Source organism: Terrapene carolina, unplaced genomic scaffold, assembly GCF_002925995.2.
Source record: "Terrapene carolina triunguis isolate 2854851 unplaced genomic scaffold, T_m_triunguis-2.0 Scaffold136, whole genome shotgun sequence".
Lineage (NCBI taxonomy): Eukaryota > Metazoa > Chordata > Testudines > Emydidae > Terrapene > Terrapene triunguis.
This window is the reverse complement of record NW_020664487.1, coordinates 7,850,491-7,869,602: the sequence shown is the minus strand read 5'-3', so window position 1 is coordinate 7,869,602 and position 19,112 is coordinate 7,850,491. Positions and strand designations below refer to the sequence as shown.

The following is a 19,112-nucleotide window of genomic DNA, read 5'->3' as shown; positions in this document are numbered from 1 at the left end:
AAGTGCCTCACCCCTGACCTGAAGGGCTACCTCTAGAGATCAGGGGTAATGTAAAGGGCGTTTCTACTCTGAAAGGTGACTTCATAAAAATTGCACCTTTCCCCCCCATCACAGATCTGCTGTCTGTGGGTATTCCCAGGCTTTTACTCCTGCTAGCACTTCAGAGCAGTGCAGCAAGGGCGAATGAGCTGGACTCGCTCCTGGCTTGTACATAATCAATAACAGAATTGATAGCTAAATTTCAGAGTTTAAGGCCAGGAGGGATCACCAGATCATCCAACTTGGCCTCCTGTACATCACAGGCCACCACCACCACCACCACCCCCCAATACCCGCACAGGAAACCCAACAACTGAAAATCAGACCAAAGCATTACAGCCCCCAGGAGACTACACTATTGTGTGGCACAGGCAGAGAATAGGAGGGACCAAGGTGCACCAATGCTTTAGCTTAGCCCTTAGATCCCAGGTTGAGTTTGCAGGCCTGGCAGCTAGAAACCAGCTTTTTACTCATCAATTTGAGATGGTGACTGTGACAGTTTCCCCCCACGGTGCCACCTGGAACTAGGGTACCACTGAGCCCCCCTGACCCACCAGCCTGGGCTCCCTTTATACTGTATTGTTGTGACCAGCCTGCACTTTCACCAGCACACATACAGGTAGGGGCACACCCCGCTGCAGTTACATGCAGATGCTGTGATCAGCCCTTCATGGGAAGGCTCCCAGCTAGGGAACTTCCCAGCTACTCAGGCATGCACCCCCTCTGGAGTATAAACCCAAAACTATACCGTGTTGCGCTGTACAGGGAACTGTACAGTGTAAGCTCATTAAATTCGCCCCCTCCCTCAATGTGGACAAGAAAATACAACAGCTTTGTGCCCTGAATTATGACTCCCACACACTGGTTTTAGACAAAGCAAAAACAAGTTTATGAACTACAAAAGATAGATTTTAAGTGACTATAAGGGATAGCAAACAGATCAAAGCAGATTACCTAGCAAATAAACAAAACATGCAAACTAAGCTTAATATACTACATAGATTGGATTTGAATAACAAATTCTCACCCCAAGTGATGATACAAGCAGGCTGCAGATTCTTCAGGGACAAGCGGCACTTGCTTACAGCTTGGAATCCCCAGGTATGCCATTCACAGGCTAAAAATCCCTTTAACCTGGGTCCAGCACTTCCCCCAGTTCAGTCTTTGTTCCTCAGGTTTTTCCAGGAGTTTTCTTGGGTGGAGGCATCTGTGAAGAACCAAGATGATGTCACTCCCCTGCCTCATATAGCTTTTGCATATGGCGGGAAGCCTTTGTTTCAAAGTTTGGTTCCCACGCCAGTCAGTGGAAAAATACTGATATCCCAAGATGGAGTCCAGCACCAGGTGACCTGGTCACATGTCCCTGTAATGTCTCAGCATCCATGACTCAGAGGCTGTCTGCAGCCTCCTCAGGAAGGCCCCCAGGTAGGAGATAAGCTTCTCCTAAGGCCTCTTGTTTTCCTAATAGCCCTTCCCCACCCAGCTATTCAGAATGAAAGCATCTTGTCTAGTCTAGTGGGTGTTCCCCAGGTGTAAACACATTTGTAATACAGATACATAGTCAATATTCCCAACTTTGGATAAAAAAAAAAGTGCCTCTCGAGCTCTCCTTGGTGTAGGGGTCAGAGGAGAGGGTAGCAGTCATATCAATGAGTGCGGGGAGGGTGTTCCATGCGTGGGGGACAGTGTGCAGGAAGGAACGGAGAAGCAGCCAAGTCGGTGGTTGAGTGTCATGTCGATTGTGGAGCTATAGGGTGACCTGAAAATGAACAAGGGCAAGCTGAGTAGTAAGGGACAGACTTGCCATACTGGGTGAGACCAGTATCCTGCCTCCAATAGGGGCCTGTACCAGAGCTTCAGAGGGAGTGTACAGAACAGGACAGTTGGAGTGATCCACTTCTGTCTTCCCCTCCTGGCTTTGGGCAGGCAGAGATTTAGGGTCACCCCAAGCATGGGGTTGTGTCCCTGACCATCTTGGCTAATAGCCATTGATGGGCCCATCCTCCATGAATTTATCTAGTTCTTTTTTTGAACCCAGTTATACTTTTGGCCTTCACAACATCCCCTGGCAACGAGTTCAACAGGTTAATTGTACGTTGTGTGGAAAAGTACTTCCTCTCATTTTGTATTAAACCTACTGCCTTTTAATTTCATTGGGTGAGCCTTGGCTTTTGTATTGTAGGAGAGGGTAAACAACACTACTCTGTTCATTTTTCCGCCCATTCATGGTTTTATAGAAGGGCCCTGAAGTCAAATAAAAGATCTGTGGCTAATGTGCCAAGTCCATTCCCCAGCCATTACATCGCTAGGGTCATTTAAAACTAGGGTGTGGCCTATGCAGCTGTGACTGGATCTCTGGGATCTATACTGCTTACGTTCGGAGTGGGATACAGCTAGCATGACAAGACCTGTTCATTACTAGAACTGACTGGGCTCTATATAGGGTGACCAGACCGCAAATGTGAAAAATCAGGACGGGGGTGGCGGGTAATAGGAGCCTATATAAGAAAAAGACCCAAAAATCGGGACTGTCCCTATAAAATCGGAACATCTGGTCACCCTGGCTCTATAGGTATTGTTTGATATTATATAAAGGTCCAACTAGTGTTTGCAGTTGTGGTGCCTGCACACAGCAGACATGAACACACAGCACATGTAAACACACAGACGTCCTTGCAGGTATTTGGGTTCTCTGTCAGCCTCCTTTCCGTCTGTGCTCTGCTGAACACTTTCCGTCACCTGGAGTAACGCTGCTCGGATAGACCATCAACTTTCTTTTTTGATTACATCCCTAGCTGTGTCTTAGGCTGGCATTTTAGGCCCCTCTACACTACAGACATTGCCATATGGGGGGAACTGCGTACTTTGCTGGAGCCTGCCTGAATGTACAAGAGGGACATGTAGAGCAGTGCCCATGCTGTGGTGCACAAACCTGACTGGGAAGCCTGCCGGAGTAGCACAGCATATCTCAGAATAGGAAGTCGCACCTGGCAAGGATCTGTGTCGGTGCTCTGGGCTGTGTGCAGCCAGCTGAGTGTCACTGCGCGTTATGTTGACAGTGAGGCATGGTAGAAAAAGGAAGAGTTGGCAGTGCTAGAAAGCAACCTCAACACTGGTAATACAATAGCCCTGGATTCACTTCATTTGTGTGCCTGCATTCCCCTTTTTCTGTTTGATGCCAGTAGCTGTAAACGAGGGGTAGCCGTGTTAGTCTGAATCTGTAAAAGCAACAGAGGGTCCTGTGGCACTTTTAAGACTAACAGAAGTCTTGCATCTGAAGAAGTGAGGTTCTTACCCATGAAAGCTTATGCTCCCAATACTTGTTAGTCTTAAAGGTGCCACAGGACCCTCTGTTGATTTTTAGTAGCTGTAAAGAAGATTTAAGATGCATGGCTAATTAATCCAGCTGAATTTAAGATAAAGGAGGAAATTTATCTCCTTGCTCTTCTGGTAGTTCGGCTGCAGGCTTCTAGCTGACATTTGGCGAAAGTGCTATATGCCTGCTTTTTCCAGCGGGACCACTCTGTCCCTGCATCTTGCAGGACAGGAATGCAGATTCAAGAGCACCTTTGTGGGGTCCCTGCCTCTCGGTTGAATAGTTTATGAACCATACGGCCTTTGGGTACTAAGGAATGCTTTCTTCATCGGATCTCGATTAGCAAAGGCAAGGCTAACACATTCTCTGGGGTGGTGGAGGCAACCCGTCTCTGCTTCAGTCATTGGTCAGTTGTTACTTTCTCAGCTGCCTCCCCACTGCCGGAGCCTTTCCCCACTGCCGGAGCCTTTCCCCACTGCCTCACTACTACTGGAGCCTTTCCCCACTGCCTTCTCCCAGCCAGAGCCCTTTCCTGCTGCCAGAGTCTCTCACTGCAACAGGGAAAGGCTCCAGCAGCGGAGAGCCAGTGAGATGCTACACTGCTAAAAATAGCAATGTCGCTGGGGGAGGCACTGTTTGGGCATGTAGAGCACTGTGTAGGATATATATCCTGGGGATCAGGCATGTAGGGCACTCTGCTCTACTCTAGTCACGTAAGCCATAGCTCACTGTCTACAGTGCTATTTACACCCGGGCTCGCTGGGAGTGCGGTGTCTGTACTCCACATGCTGCCATACGTGTAGACGTACCTTGGGTTACTTGTTTCTCACCCTGCACCCTCCAGATCCCCAGCCTATTGTTTAATAATATAAAATATATGATGATGATTTATTCTTTGTATTGCCATCACGCCGAGGAGCGCCGGCCATGGACCAGGACTCCACTGTGCTGGGTGCTGCACGAACACAGAAATAGCTAGATATCAATAATATGGTTCTTATCGTGTACATGAGATAACATATAGAAAAAGAGAAATCGAGAGCCAGCGCATTCTTGGGATAGACTAGAACAAAACGTCATGAAACTATTTTGCCCAAAACCACTATCGGTATAAAAATTCAGACTGGCTACTAGAGATGATCCAGGCCAGAGTCTCTGCTGATGTGAACAGGTGCAGCTCCACTGGTATCCTGGGAAGCAAACCCATTTGTGCCTGCTGAGGATCAGTCGGCTGGCTTATTTATGGCATACCAGTGATTCCCTCAAATTCTAGAGCATGCTAAAGCTGCAGGGGAACTGCCTCTCTATTGGGGAGGGGGAGATGATTAGTAATGATTTATTATTTATTTGTATTACCAGAGCACCCAAGAATCCCAGCCCTGGGCCAGGACCTCATCGCGCGAGGCAAAGCGATGGTATAAGGCCGCTGGCTCCCTGAAGTCACCTCAGAGGGCCAGGGCCAGTTGCAGGGGTGTAACTCAGCCAGGCCTCGGCCTTGTGCTGGCTCCCTGCTCAGAGGTGAAGTTCCCCCCTTTGGCCAGTGTCCTGTTCGGTTGGTGCAGGTTTGCTTGGCCTCTATGCAGGCTGTGCAAGATCAGGAAGGCGCCCTCTCCCACACTGCAGGGCGGCAGAAGGGCAGAGCAGACTCAAACCCACAGCAAGTAACGGGAGCTACTGTACTGGTAGCATCATTCATTGGCCTAGCGAAGCCATGAATGAGCCCATTGGCCATGCAGGAGCCCAGGGATGAAAAAACCCTCTTCTTCCTGCTTCCTAGCAAGACAGCAGCATGTTAGCCTGCATCTCCAGCACCAAATCACTGCTCCAGGTTAGTTCTGGGGCCTGGCTTGGCTGCACAAATGGAGCACTCAGGGCTGACTGAGGAGCATATTTGTGTGCAGAACTACTTGGAAAGTCCCTGATATCTTCCCCCCCCCCCCCCCTCCATCCTTCAAGAATGAAAAAATGCAAAAATCAATGGCCCTATATCTCTTAAAGGGGGCAGGGGAAGGGAGCTGGTGTGCCACTTTTCCATCTCAAGTGCCTTGCTACAGAACTTGATTTGGAGGCAGCAGACCTTGCTGCAGCCCACAGGAGACTTCAATAACCAGCTAGATTCATCTGTACGTTCTCGCTGCTCCGTGCCACTCTGGCTGCACAAAGCAGGGGTGAACAGGGTTTACGTGGCCAGTTAAGCCAGGTTTATAGCTGCTTTGTGTCTCTGGAGCAGGTCAAAGCAGCTGGAATCTGCCAGTGAATCTGGCCCATTATTGAACTGATAATGACATTTAACGCTTTTTGTCTTCAAACTGCTTCAAAAACACCAAGGAATGAACCATCTCAGCACCCTCTGTGGCAGGGTAGGAAGGGTTCTTCTCCCTGCCTGACAGCGTGGCAAATGGAGGCAGATAGTTCAACGTGTCCAAGGCAGCAAGGTGAATTGGTGACAGATCCAGGATTAGAATTCAGGGGTTCCTGAGTCTGACTCTTGTGCTCGGGCCTCTGGACGCCATGGGGGAAATCCTGCCCCCCATTGAGGTCAGTGGGAATTTTGCCATTTGTTTCAGTAGGGCCGGAGTTTCACCCCTTTCTCTAGGTTATGTAGGCCCAGATTCAGCAAAGCACATGCTTAAATCCTACTGATTTAGGCACTTTGCTGAATCTGGGCCTTAATGTCACATCAGAAGATCTAAAGAAACCTTGATTCATTGACTCTTGGGAGCTGTTTTTACAGCTGGTATCCGTCACCTTGGTTGGCCACACAGGACCCAATCAATGATTTACAGCAATTGAAAGGTGATAACTTCATCAGGATGTCTCTCAGTTCATTCCCTCTCTTCTCTTTCATATTTCTGTTACTGAAGGAGGGAGTTTGTCCAAGCAGCTCATTAAATTAAAACATTTGATGGAAATGTTTCTGCTGCGTGGTTTGGATGTTTTAAAATAAATCAGTACAGCCTCCTCCTCAGTTCCTAGACAGAACCACTTGTGTTTGGAATCTGCATGCAACACTACTTCTTGGTGTTTCGGAGTTAAACTCCTTCTCTGCAGCTTTGCTGTAGCCCGAGAATACTTTCCAAAAGTCCAGACAGTTTGACTTCAGTAGTGATATTTGGCAGCGGTTGGAATTTTCCATTTTTCTTGTTCAAAAATGAAAGAGAACCATACTGCCTCTCGTCTGCTAGTCATTTAGCCTTTGTAGTTGCTGTCTGCTATCTTCATCTTTTCACACAGAGTCTCGTGTTGTCTGCTTGTTACAATTCTCTATCTTTTTCTCTTGTGTTCATTGGTTTTCTGCCATGTTTTGGAGTGCTAAGAGGTGACAGTGAAAATTACCATATGGATCATAAACCTTTAATGTGTGTAGCATAAGCATGCAAAGGCATCTTCCCGTCGGGCCAGAGTGAGTCCAGCCAGTATGAGTTAATGAGAAACCTGTTGCTCAGTAGGGCAGGGCAAAATTCAGGGTCAGCTTGTTAATTTGCACAGTGGGTAGTGAAACTGAAAATATTTATAAATCATTCACCTTCCTGGAGGAAATAGCTCAGAATAGCTATGACACCATCCTAAAACAGTGTGAGCACTTTGATCCAAAAGAAAAAGTACTAACTCTTTTATCGAAGGGGGCAGAGACCCACAAAAAGCCCAGAACCCCTTAAAAATGCACTTGCTGAATGAGCAGAGCATTGTGACTTTGTCCTCAGGCAGAAAGGACATAAGTGATTGTCTAGTAGTTGGGATTTTAAACAAGAAAGTCTCCAGCAAGTCCGATTAACATCTGAGCTCACTCTAGAACAGGTGAGAAGGCAGGGTGAGCTAGTGAAAATGCATCACAAACACCCTGGGACTCTTATAAAGGAGTGAGTTTCTGCCTGAAGGGATTGGAATCTTCTCTGACTAGCACTGAGTTGAGGGAACGTGTGAGGAAGAACATATGTAAGGTTAATATACGTTCTGAAAACATTTGAGATTGTAGGGAGAAATATAAGCCACAACAAACCCAATTATGGCTCCGAGGGCATGCAACAGTAAAAGAGGAGTAAGCTTAGGTCCAGAGAAAGGTAAAGCCAAGTATGTTTCCATTGACATCAGTAGAGCCTAAGCCCATTTTTAAGTGCTTTGCTGAACTGGGGGTATAACTTTCTTGCGCTGAAGTTATTTTGTTAGGATTCTGTGATTGTATTGGGGTTAGCCCTGGAAGGCAGCACCCTGACTGTTAGCTATTATAACGAAAGCAAGTTTGTCTGAGCTGCAGTACAGAGAGCAGGTCCTTTCCACTTCCACAGCGTGTCTGCACAGTTAGTTCATATAAACTCTATTTTTCTCCACAGTCCTAGCTTCTCACAACCCACTATTCCAATTTATTTTTCATCTCCCCATCTGTTTCCCATTAGATTCCAGTTTCTCTCCCCCCCACACCCCCAAGCTCCTGTTTGTCCAGTCCAAATGAGGCTTCCAAGACTCTTCCCTGAGCCCCTATGTTTAACAAAGTGGCCAATCCTTTGTCCTGAAAAACCTGGGACTAATTTGCTTTGGCAGATTACTCCAAGCATTCTGGCAAATCTCAAACATGCTGCTTTGGAAACCAGCGGACATTCTGAAACTAGTTAATGCATTGACAGCAGCAAAAATAACGGATTATCCTCTTCCGATATCATAGCTGCTGTCTAAGTTTTACAAAACTTGGTACTTTCTTGGAGAAACTTTTAAAGCAATTTTGTTTTAGCAAGACTTGTTTGTAGGCACGGCTCATTTTCAGTAAATTCAAACCCACTTGTCGTACACTTTTGAGTCACAGAACTTGTTAAAAAGGTTTTTGATGGTTTTAGGCATGGTAATGGCAATGAAGGAATTCCTCAGGGAATTCAAGGAGTCGTAGTACTGAAGCATAAGGGTGTTCTTGTGTTTACATCACTGGATTGTGACTCAGGAGAGGTAGGTTCAACTCCCAGTCTTCCCACTGTGTGACCGTGGGCAAATTACTTAATCGCCCTGTGACTCAGTTTCCCAGCTATAAAGTGGGAATCATATTTCCTTCATCTATTTAGGCCCTAATCCTGCAAAGAATCATGCATTATGGGCTTAATTTAACACACTCTGATTAGTGCCATTGGCTTCAACAGAACTACGCTCATGCATAATTTTTGCAGGATGGGGAAGCTTGGATTGTAAACTCCTTGATAGCAGGATGTGTTTTACTGTGTACAGCACCTAACACAATGGGGCCCTGGTCTCTGTTGGGGCCTGTAAGTTCTACTGTAATACAAGTCATAAACAACAACAATAATGAGATACGAAAATTGGCATCCAGTTGCATGATAAAGCACCCTTCTTTCCATATTAGTGAACTGCTTACCCAGGGAAAACAAATAGCAGGATAGTTACTGTTTGGCTGGAGTAGAAAAGCATGCAAAGATCTAATGGAAAATTTTAGATGGCTAAATTGTATCAAACGATCTAATTTAAGCCTTCTTTGCTATTAGAAGTATCTATTTTTCAAATGTATGCAATGTGCTATCAGCGTCTCACTAGATACACAATCAAGATTAAAAAAACCCAAACTAATTAAATTTACATAATGTTTAAAAACTAAAGAAAAAAAAAACAGACACTAAAGGACCACCTTCCCTCTGATTCCTAATTAAAGCCTTCTTTCTCGAGCCATCCCTTCAGAAAAAGCCTAAATAAATAGATGCACCTTGCAGCATACTCAAAATATCAACAAACTCTGCATCAGAATAAGGGAGGAAGGAAATTCCAGAGCCACAGAACCTCCATTGATTCTACCTGAATCCCACCCCCCAGACATATATATCCAAGAACTATAAACTCAAGCCATTCAGGTGATCTCAGCTGGTCAGCTAAAGCACTGAGAGAGAAGAGAGGCAGTTTCTAAGATATCCAGAGCCCAAACTATACAAGACTTTATAGATCAAAACTCACCTTGAAATGATTAACTTAATGAAGTGGCTGAGCTGTTAACAAAAACATGAAATTTCTCATTGAAATCAGCTACTACCCTGGAGGGGAACAAATGCTGAAACTCTTTATTTCTAAAAAGGGTCTGGGGTGATCTAGGGTATTATAGGCCAGTAAATCATTCTTTTGTACCCAGTAAACTAGCTGAGATTATAATTAAAAATCCATTGATAAAACACCTAGACGACGATGATACAGTGGGGATAACCCAGCACAGCGCCTGCCACAGAAAATCACGCCTCACTAATCTATTAGAATTCTCTGAACATGTCCATAAAATCAGAGATAAAGGACAAGCAGTTACCATCATTTATTAGGGCTTTTAAAAAAACTGTGACAAAGTCTCTCACAAGAGGGTATCAAGGAAACTAAGTAACCATGGGGGTGAGAGGCAAAAATACCATTTGTTATGGATCAGACATTGGCTAGGAGACAAAAAACAGAGAGTGCTAAGAAATGGTCATTTGGATAAGGTCATTCATACCAAGATCAAAAAAGAAGGAAACCCCTTTTCCTTGATTTCCTGCATTTAACTGTGCATTCTGCTAGCCCCTGGAGTTCCTGTGAGAGAGGCAGAGAAATCCAACTGTACTCTTCTGTGGATTATAATTGCTAGGATATTTGTTGCGGCTTTCAAACTGAATTTAAGAAGTGGGTCTGAGAGAGAATAATTAAAATGACAATGAACCTGAGTAGGACAAAGTGGTTTGCTCAAACACCCAATGTGGGGGTGGGGGTGTCATTCTTAATGGATGAATTCTAAGGCCTGTGAGCCACCTACAGCCCACAAGTCCTTGGAACAGGCCTTTGACTGGTGCATTGGCCTTGTGCTGGCTCCTCGGCACAGGCTGAATTTCACCCATTAAGTACCTAAAAAGTAACTTTCCTGCAGGAACCTAATAATACACTCCGAGCATTGGGAAATTGCCATATGATATTCGGATGCTGTTAGGAGCGAGACAGGTGCTTTGGCACCATACGTAGTGGTTTATTGAGACACATCAGGTGAGGTAAAGAACAAATCACGTCAAACCAATCTGATAGCTTTCTTTGATAGGATAACGAGTCTTATGGATAAGGGAGAAGCGGTGGATGTGGTATACCTAGTCTTTAGTAAGGCATTTGGTACGGTCTTGCATGATATTCTTATCGATAAACTAGGCAAATACAACTTAGATGGGGCTACTATAAGATGGGTGCATAGCTGGCTGGATAACCATACTCAGAGTGTAGTTGTTAATGGTTCCCAATCCTGCTGGAAAGATATAACAAGTGGGGTTCCGCAGGGGTCTGTTTTGGGATCGGCTCTGTTCAATATCTTCATCAACGACTTAGATATTGGCATAGAAAGTACGCTTATTAAGTTTGCAGATGGTACCAAACTGGGAGGTATTGCAACTGCTTTGGAGGATAGGGTCATAATTCAAAATGATCTGGACAAATTGGAGAAATGGTCTGAGGTAAACAGGATGAAGTTTAACAAAGACAAATGCAAAGTGCTCCACTTAGGAAGGAAAAATCAGTTTCACACATACAGAATGGGAAGAGACTGTCTAGGAAGGAGTACGGCAGAAAGGGATCTAGGGGTTATAGTGGACCACAAGCTAAATAAGAGTCAACAGTGTGATGCTGTTGCAAAAAAAGCAAACGTGATTCTGGGATGCATTAACAGGTGTGTTGTGAGCAAGACACGAGAAGTCATTCTTCCGCTCTACTCTGCGCTGGTTAGGCCTCAACTGGAGTATTGTGTCCAGTTCTAGGCACCGCATTTCAAGAAAGATGTGGAGAAATTGGAGAGGGTCCAGAGAAGAACAACAAGAATGATTAAAGGTCTTGAGAACATGACCTATGAAGGAAGGCTGAAAGAATTGGGTTTGTTTAGTTTGGAAAAGAGAAGACTGAGAGGGGACATGATAGCAGTTTTCAGGTATCTAAAAGGGTGTCATAAGGAGGAGGGAGAAAACTTGTTCACCTTAGCCTCTAAGGATAGAACAAGAAGCAATGGGCTTAAACTGCAGCAAGGGAGGTTTAGGTTGGACATTAGGAAAAAGTTCCTAACTGTCAGGGTGGTTAAACACTGGAATAAACTGCCTAGGGAGGTTGTGGAATCTCCATCTCTGGAGATATTTAAGAGTAGGTTAGATAAATGTCTATCAGGGGTGGTCTGACAGTATTTGGTCCTGCCATGAGGGCAGGAGACTGGACTCGATGACCTCTCGAGGTCCCTTCCAGTCCTTGAATCTATGAATAAGTTCAGCAGCACCACCTTGTGGCTCAGCAAAAATTACACTCCAGCTTCATGAGTTTGGTGCTACATGCCCCAGTGCATGGCGTAAAGACAGGAAATTCACCACAGCAAGCCAATGCAACTAATGCCCCCCAGTGGTATGTGGAGACCTACCCAACTCATCCACAGGAACCTGTCCAGAGGTCTCCAGGCCATTAACAGCCTCGGTGACAAGGCCCAAGGCTCCATCCATATAGGGGCTAAACCCACAGCCCCTGTCCAGACCTCTCTGCATTCACCCATGGGACGTGACCACCTACCAAACTCTAGCTTCTGGACTATCCCTTCAAGGGACCTAAGCAATTCAGGGGCACTCTGCCTTTGAGCCTGAAAAAATCCTGGCAGAAAAAGACTTTTCTCCCTACTCCAGCCAAAGAGTCGAAGGCCTACTACAATACAAATAAGCTGGAATTTTCCAAGAAGCCTAAGGATATAATACACCCAGCTTTGGTTGCATTTCAATGGGACTTGGGCTTCCAACACCCCTAGGCTTCTGGATGTTTTAGGTTTATCCTAGATCTAAAGTGGCTCAAACAGTTTCTGAATTAGCCTCAAGAAAGAGTCCCTGAGATCAACTCTGGCACCTGTCCACACCCAGAGATTTCCTGGCCTCCATTGTTTTGAAGGTCATTACTGTCATACCAGCTCAGTCATACCAGAGATGTCTCAGATTCACAGCTGGTTCCTTGCACTCCAGTGCAGCCAGGCATATGCACCATGGATGGTCTCAGAAGCCAAAGTGGTGATCGCTGCAGCTGTGTGGCAACGAGGGGATCTTCATGATGACATGCTTGGTCACCTTGCTTACCAAGGTGAAATCCCCTCAGTGAGCATCCCGAGCAATCTCCGGGTCTCTGCTGCTCATAAGCAAAGGGCAGGGTTCCGTAACATCCTCGCAGACCCAATGGACATTACTACCCTGGAGGGATAAACCTTCCACGTCTCTAGAAAGCATCTCAAAAATGAGAGCTCACCGTAGGCATTTCCTCACTCCCTGGTTTTGCAATTTAATAATGAAGAAGATGGTGTCTACCAGGACCTTGGACGCTTTCTGTACAGGATTTTTCATCTGTGCCTAATAAAAACTCGCGGGGGGGAGGAACCTGGTAATGTTGCTTCAGATACTTGTCAGTATCAGGAACCTGCTTCTCTGGGGGCTGGATGAATCAAATGTGTGGGGAGAGCTCCTTTCCCAAATCCCCCTGCCTTTTCCATCCCTGTGGACCCAGTGTTTTGGGGGATGACTGGCAGCCGTGTGCATTTGGAACATCTTGAAAATTAAGGAGCAAGCATCTAACAAGTTCTACTGTGGATGTGCAAATGGTGATTCTCAGAGACTTGTAATCTGGGTGGATTTTTACGGGAGATACAAAAGTCATCTTCCTAAAACCTGGGACTGTCCCCCGTCAGATTTTGAGTTCTGGTTTCAAACTATGGAAGAGCTGGTGCACATACTGATTTTTTGTCTCATTTATTTGCTGCTAAGTCTAAGTTACAAAAGCCACCTAATATTGCAACTTCTTCATGGGGAATCCAGTTTCATGCTAATGTTTCCCTTCTTTCATATTCTTCTAACAGGCATGTACCGAACAGAAAAAGACAAAGGCACGTTGTATGAGCTGACTTTCAAAGGAGACAGACCACACAAATTCAGACGAATCGTTTTATTCAGACCATTTGGTCCCATCATGAAAGTGAAGAATGAGAACCTCAACATGGCTAACACGCTCATTAACATTGTCGTTCCATTAGCCAAGAGAGCCAGCAAGTTTCGACAATTTATGCAAAATTTCAGGTTTGTTTCTTTTTATGGATCTATAGCTATCTTGATATTTTTATACCGTATGATGCAATTTCTGCAAGCACCAGGGATTTTCCCAGTGGGAAAAAAATATATTTTTACATAAAACCATCAATTTATCATTAAAAATATCCATTTGCGTTTGCTTGGATCAACAGATATTTCACATGAACAGCAATTAGCTTTAGCAGTGGAGACCAAGGGAAAAGGTTATTTTGCAGTCATCAGTGTTTCTGAAGTTGATGCACCATGTACTAGGTATTTCGTTCTTCGGAAACTTGCTATTTCCATCTTTGAGAGAGCAGGTGCCAGAACCACTTCAATGAATGTGTCAGTTTCACTCCCTAAGTAGCACAGGAAGGTTTCTAGAAAATAAGAGTCATTGTATTATCCCTGGACTGCTTGTTGAGGCCTCATCAAAAGGATAGATAGTGACAGAAAGGCAATAAGAAATGTGCCTGGACTCAAGAGTGTTCTCTCCTTGTTACTTTTGATCAAGGCTCTTTCTTTATGCTCTTCTTTCCCAACAGGGCTGTAGCAATTGCAGGAATGGATTTAATCAAGATGTAGCTCCCAGTCAGAACTAAGAATAACTGGCCAGTGGTGGGCCTTGCATTCTGATAAGAAAATTGAGAGACACCCAAATAACAGCTGTGTAGTTGCCCAAGAAGGACACGCATCTTGACAGATACACATATTCTTAGGCCACATGATTTGTTCTCTCTTAGAGAAACGGAGGTGGGTCAGGTTAGGTAATATCTTTCATCGGACTAACTTCGGTTGGTGAGAGAGAAAAGCTTTCGAGCCACACAGAGCTCTTCTTAGGTCTATCTTGAGAGTTTAGTTTGAGTCGATACTCCTTACACATTTTTCAGGGACATAACTAGACATGCTAGTATTTAGAAGAAATAGAAATGAGGGTACAGGATTTTATTTCCCCCTTCTCTCACAGCCTCCTGGGTGCTGAGGTAGCACCTGCTGGCTTTAGTAGTTTGCCACACAATTGCTGGCTTTCCTACAGTGGCTTTTCTGTCCATCATCCAGGTGACTGGATGGGCTATTCCAATAGTGCTCTGCTGCCATAACTCAGGTAACTACTAGATGACAATTTATAGCCTGCTAATGCAGAGCTATGAAGTATCTTAGGCCCCATCCTGCAATCTCATTTGAATGGAGCCAGTGTAGCTCTGGATGGGTTCAAGGATCTCAATGAAGGGCTGCAAAAATCTCGCTGGAGCGGTGCAAGGATCTCACTGGAGTGGTACCAGCAGAGAATTTGGTTTGCAGAGTCCAGCATTATCCTACATTCCCAGCTAGAGATGGCAGGTGTTGTTTGGGAAAGCAAACTTCCAAGGGCAGTGAATGACTTGTTTTGATGTCTGTTCTAGGGAAATGGGCATTGAGCAGGATGGGAGAATTCACCTCACTGTAGTTTACTTTGGAAAAGAACAAATGAACGAAGTGAAAGCAATACTTGAAAATACCTCCAGGTGAGTATGGGTCTACATCGCTGCTTAGTGAGGCATGCTCCTCTCACACGCTGATAGCCCGAGAAGCCAGATTGCCTTTCCCTAGCACTGTCAGTAGGGGAATAGGTCATCCCTCTCTCCTTGTGTCAGCCAGAAATGAGATTACCCTGATGCTCCCTGATCTGCACTTGTGAATATTGATATTTAGAGCCATGGACTTAGGCCAGTGTAACTCCCACTCGACATCTGTAACAATGATCAGGCCTGAATTCCTCTAACCTTTGCATGAGCAGCTTCTATCTGTTGGCACTGAAGCTTAACTTGGAGAAATGTAGGTAGGCTGGGCTTTTCAATAGTGCCTAAGGGCATTAGATGCCCAAATCTCATTGAATTTCAAAGGGATTTGGGCACCTAATCCCTTTAGACCTTTTGAAAATCCCAGTCTGAAATAGTTCCTGCACCTAGTGAACTGTCTCTTTCCTTTTCTCCACCTTTATTATGACATGACATTTTTATAAGCAAATTACGTAATATGGTCTAGATGAAATTACTATCAGGTGGATACACAACTGGTTGAAAAACTTCCTCTGAGAGTTATCAATGGTTTGCTGTCAAACTGGGAGGAAGTATCTAGTGGGGCCTGACAGGGGTCTGTCCTAGGGTTCAGTACTATTCAGGGCTTAAATTCAGCCGGAGCTGTCCGGAGCAGAGCTCTGGTAAATATTGTTAAACCCACAAGGCTGACGCCCCAAGCCCTGCCGCCTGGTACTAGTCAATATTTTCACGAATGACTTGGATAATGAAGTCGAGAGTACACGTTTCAGATTTGCGGATGGCACCAAGCTGGGAGAGGTCTCTAGCATTTGGGAGGACAGGAATAGAATTCAAACTGACCTTGATAATTAGAGAATTGGTCTGAAATCTACAAGATGAAATTCATTAAAGACGTGCAAAGTACTACACTTAAGAAGGAAAAATCAAATGCATAACTACAAAACGGGGAATAACTGGCTAGGTGATAGCACTGCTGACAAGGATCTGGGGGTTATCTTGGATCATATACACTGAATGAGTCAAGTGTGTGATCCTGTTGTGAAAAAAGCAAATCATTCTGGGATATATTAACAGGAGTGTCATATATCAGACATGGGAGGTAACTGTCCTGCTCTATCAGCACCGGTGAGGTACTGTAACCGTTTTTGGGCACCCCTCTTTAAGAAAGATGGGAACAAATTGGAGCGAGGCCAGAGGCGAGCAACGAAAATAAGAGATTTTCGAAAACCAGACCTAGGAGGAACGTTTGAAAGAATTAGGCATGTTTAGTCTAGAGAAGGGAAGGCTGAGGGGAGTCTGTTGTATTAATGTAAATTGAATAAATGGGCCCAAAGAGTCAAAGGTCTGTAACATGACCCTGTCACTGACTGTCCAACATTAAACCATATTAAACAAGGTTTGGGATTGGATATACGGAGACTTCAGCCGGCTTAGTACCATGGCAAACACGCCATTAAACATTTTTAGCCTTTTATTAAAATACAGAAAAGAAGGAAACAGCTAATGCATTTGAAATATAAAGTATTACGTTGGGCTTTCATTTTAACCATATCCCATGTTCCTTTCCCTTAACTAGAGAGTTTTTAGAAGGAGAAAAAAGCCTTATTTGACAGCCTTTTAGAAGATAATGACTGTCCTCTTTGGAGAAAAGAGATGAAATTCACTGGAGTGGGCTGGAGCTGTCTTTGATGCTGTTGTTGTTAAAGTCCCATTCTCTTTCTTAAAAGACCAAACAAGACAAACACACACAAAGGGGAGAGAAAAGAATGGCAAAGATAGAAAATGCAGCTTCTGTCTCTGGTGTTGACTCTCACTGCTGCTGGAAAAACACAGGCACGGCACAGGTCTGATCAGCCACTCTGAGACCTGGCAAACTCGTACCAGCATCCGGCTGGTTAGGGCATTGCATTTAACTGCATTTCTGATCACAGGCATACAGCAGTGTTGCAAAAATCTACAGTCTTGGCTGACTAAGCCAGATTCTTATTAGACAGAAAGGAAAAGGAGAGGGATAGGAAGGAGAAGAAGAAATAAGGTAGGGAATGAAGAGGACACACGGAGGTGGTGGGCGGAGGAAAGGAGGAGACACAAAGTCTCAGATCCCAGGTGGTGGTCAGAATTTAGCTGGCGCTACTAGAGGGGCTGCTGTCATCTGGCTCCCTCCCTCTGGCCTGGTCTGGTCAGGACTTCTCTTGGGATTCGGACAAAGAAGGTCCAGGGTTCCAGGAGATGGTAGGGCCGGCAGCCATGGGGGTAAAGCTTGCTTCTTCCCCTTCTTTCAGTCCGCCAGTGTCACAGTAGTGAGCATTCTCCTCCAAAGTCTCTTCTTTTAAGGATCCTACAAAAGGAGTCGTGGGTGGCATAACCCATCCCTTCATTATTTTGTCCACCAATTAGGCCTAATTTCTGACAGACCTATTTTGGCTCATTGATTTCAGATCTCACACTTCTCTTAACACTAGGGTGACCATACGTCCTGTTTTGGCCGGGACAGTCAATTTTTTTAAACCCTGTCCCGACTGTCCCGACTTTTTTTTGCATAAGTGGGCACCTGTCCCATTCGCTCTTGCTGACTTCATCAGTTGGCAAGAGCAAATAGGACAAATGGCCATTTTTGTCAAAAAAGTGTGGTGTGGAGGAACGTGCGGGAGGAAGGCAAGTGGAGATGCCAGCCCCAGGCAAAGGGGGAAGCAGGGCTGGGGGGGCAGGCAGGCTTCCAGCAACAGCCTTGGGGGGGAGGAGGTGGCGCTCGGGTGAGCAGCTGGGGCCAAGCCCGCAGTGGGGGGGGAGTTCTCTGCAGGGGCTCGGGCGAGTAGCTGGGGGTATCCCGTTTTCCCCACCCTACTTAACACAGTCCTTGAGTTATTTCAGGAGGCCTTTTTGTTTGGACAAATTCAGTCTTCCTGTTTCCCTTTTGCTCCCTTTTCCCACCAACATTTGTTGCTATAGGTTACGGTGACATTTTGTGAACTGTTACTCGTTTTTCACAGTTGAGCTCACAGGGAGGGCAAATTTGTAGGCCCTGTTATCACAACAGGACCTGAGAACAACCTTCAAATATGTAAAGGGTTGTTATAAAGAGGATTGCGATCAGTTGTACTCCATGTCCACCGAGGGTAGGACAAGAAGTAATCAGCTTAGTTTGCAGCAAGGAAGATTTAGGCTGGATAGTAGGAAAAACTTTCTAACTATAAGGACAGTTAAGAACTGGAACAGGTGACGTAGGGAGGCTGTAGAATCCGTCATTGAAGGTTTTTAAGAACAAGTTGGACAAACACTTATCAGAGATGGTCTAGGTATACTTAATCCTACCTCAGCCTGCGAGGCTGGACTAGATGGCTTCTCAAAGTCCCTTCCAGTGCTACATTTCTCTAGTTCTATCATTAAGAGCTATAAGGAATTACAGAGAAGAAAAGTAGAGGGAGAGAGAGAGACTGCTAAACCAGGATCAAAGTTAAAACCTGTGGTGCTAGCCCAGCTCTGAGCTTTATGCTTCTTCGCACTGTTTCTGTTATGTGACCGAAACAGAGAAAACAAAATTATTGTGCCTTTTGAAAATCTGGCAGAAGTCACAGTGGGACTGATTCCTTCTGAAAATCTAGTCTTATCTCAGCAACCTGAGCCATGCAGCTTGAGAGTAGATGGTCTGCCTACTGCTTCTGTTTTTCTCGTGCTCGAGATGCATTCAGCTAGTGCTGCTTTGGAAAATACCAGGCAAAAATACATGTATATAGTTCGGAACATTAGTGAATTCTGTTCATTTTGCATTTGCAGTTCTAAGGAGAAAAAGTGTGTAGAGGCCTAGCTTGAAGTAATGGATCTATTAAGATAACCCTGCGCTGTTGTCAAAGGGCAGTTCCGTTTGGGAGTTGATTATTTCTCTGTTATTATGTTGTTATTATGCTCAAATGGCATGAAATGGGATTTCAGGAAAAGTTCACAGAGTCATTAGCTTGACTCAAACTGTTGGACTGTTCCACAGCCTCAGCTGTACCTCAGTTTCAGATTTCTGTCCTGTTCAGTTCTTAGTGTAATAACATCCATTGACGGCATGGAGGATGGGGCAAGGTGGGCATTTACTAGAAAATTAGGCTGTATGAGACATTCACACTGAGGAGTGATGTTAACAAACACCTCTGTGGCCCATGTCGGCACAGACAGTTCGTT

At 45.1% G+C, this 19,112-nt stretch overlaps 1 protein-coding gene across 3 annotated transcripts in view; it reads left to right on the top strand.

The window, feature by feature from the left end:
* CSGALNACT1 (chondroitin sulfate N-acetylgalactosaminyltransferase 1) overlaps positions 1 to 19,112 on the top strand; it is an 88,553-nt gene that overhangs the window by 51,291 nt on the left and 18,150 nt on the right. For all 3 annotated transcript variants that reach the window (XM_024214705.2, XM_024214704.1, XM_024214703.1), the window contains 2 exons: positions 13,200 to 13,416; positions 14,811 to 14,912. In XM_024214705.2, the coding sequence (XP_024070473.1) occupies positions 13,200 to 13,416; positions 14,811 to 14,912 (319 nt within the window). The remainder of the gene's footprint in view (positions 1 to 13,199; positions 13,417 to 14,810; positions 14,913 to 19,112) is intronic.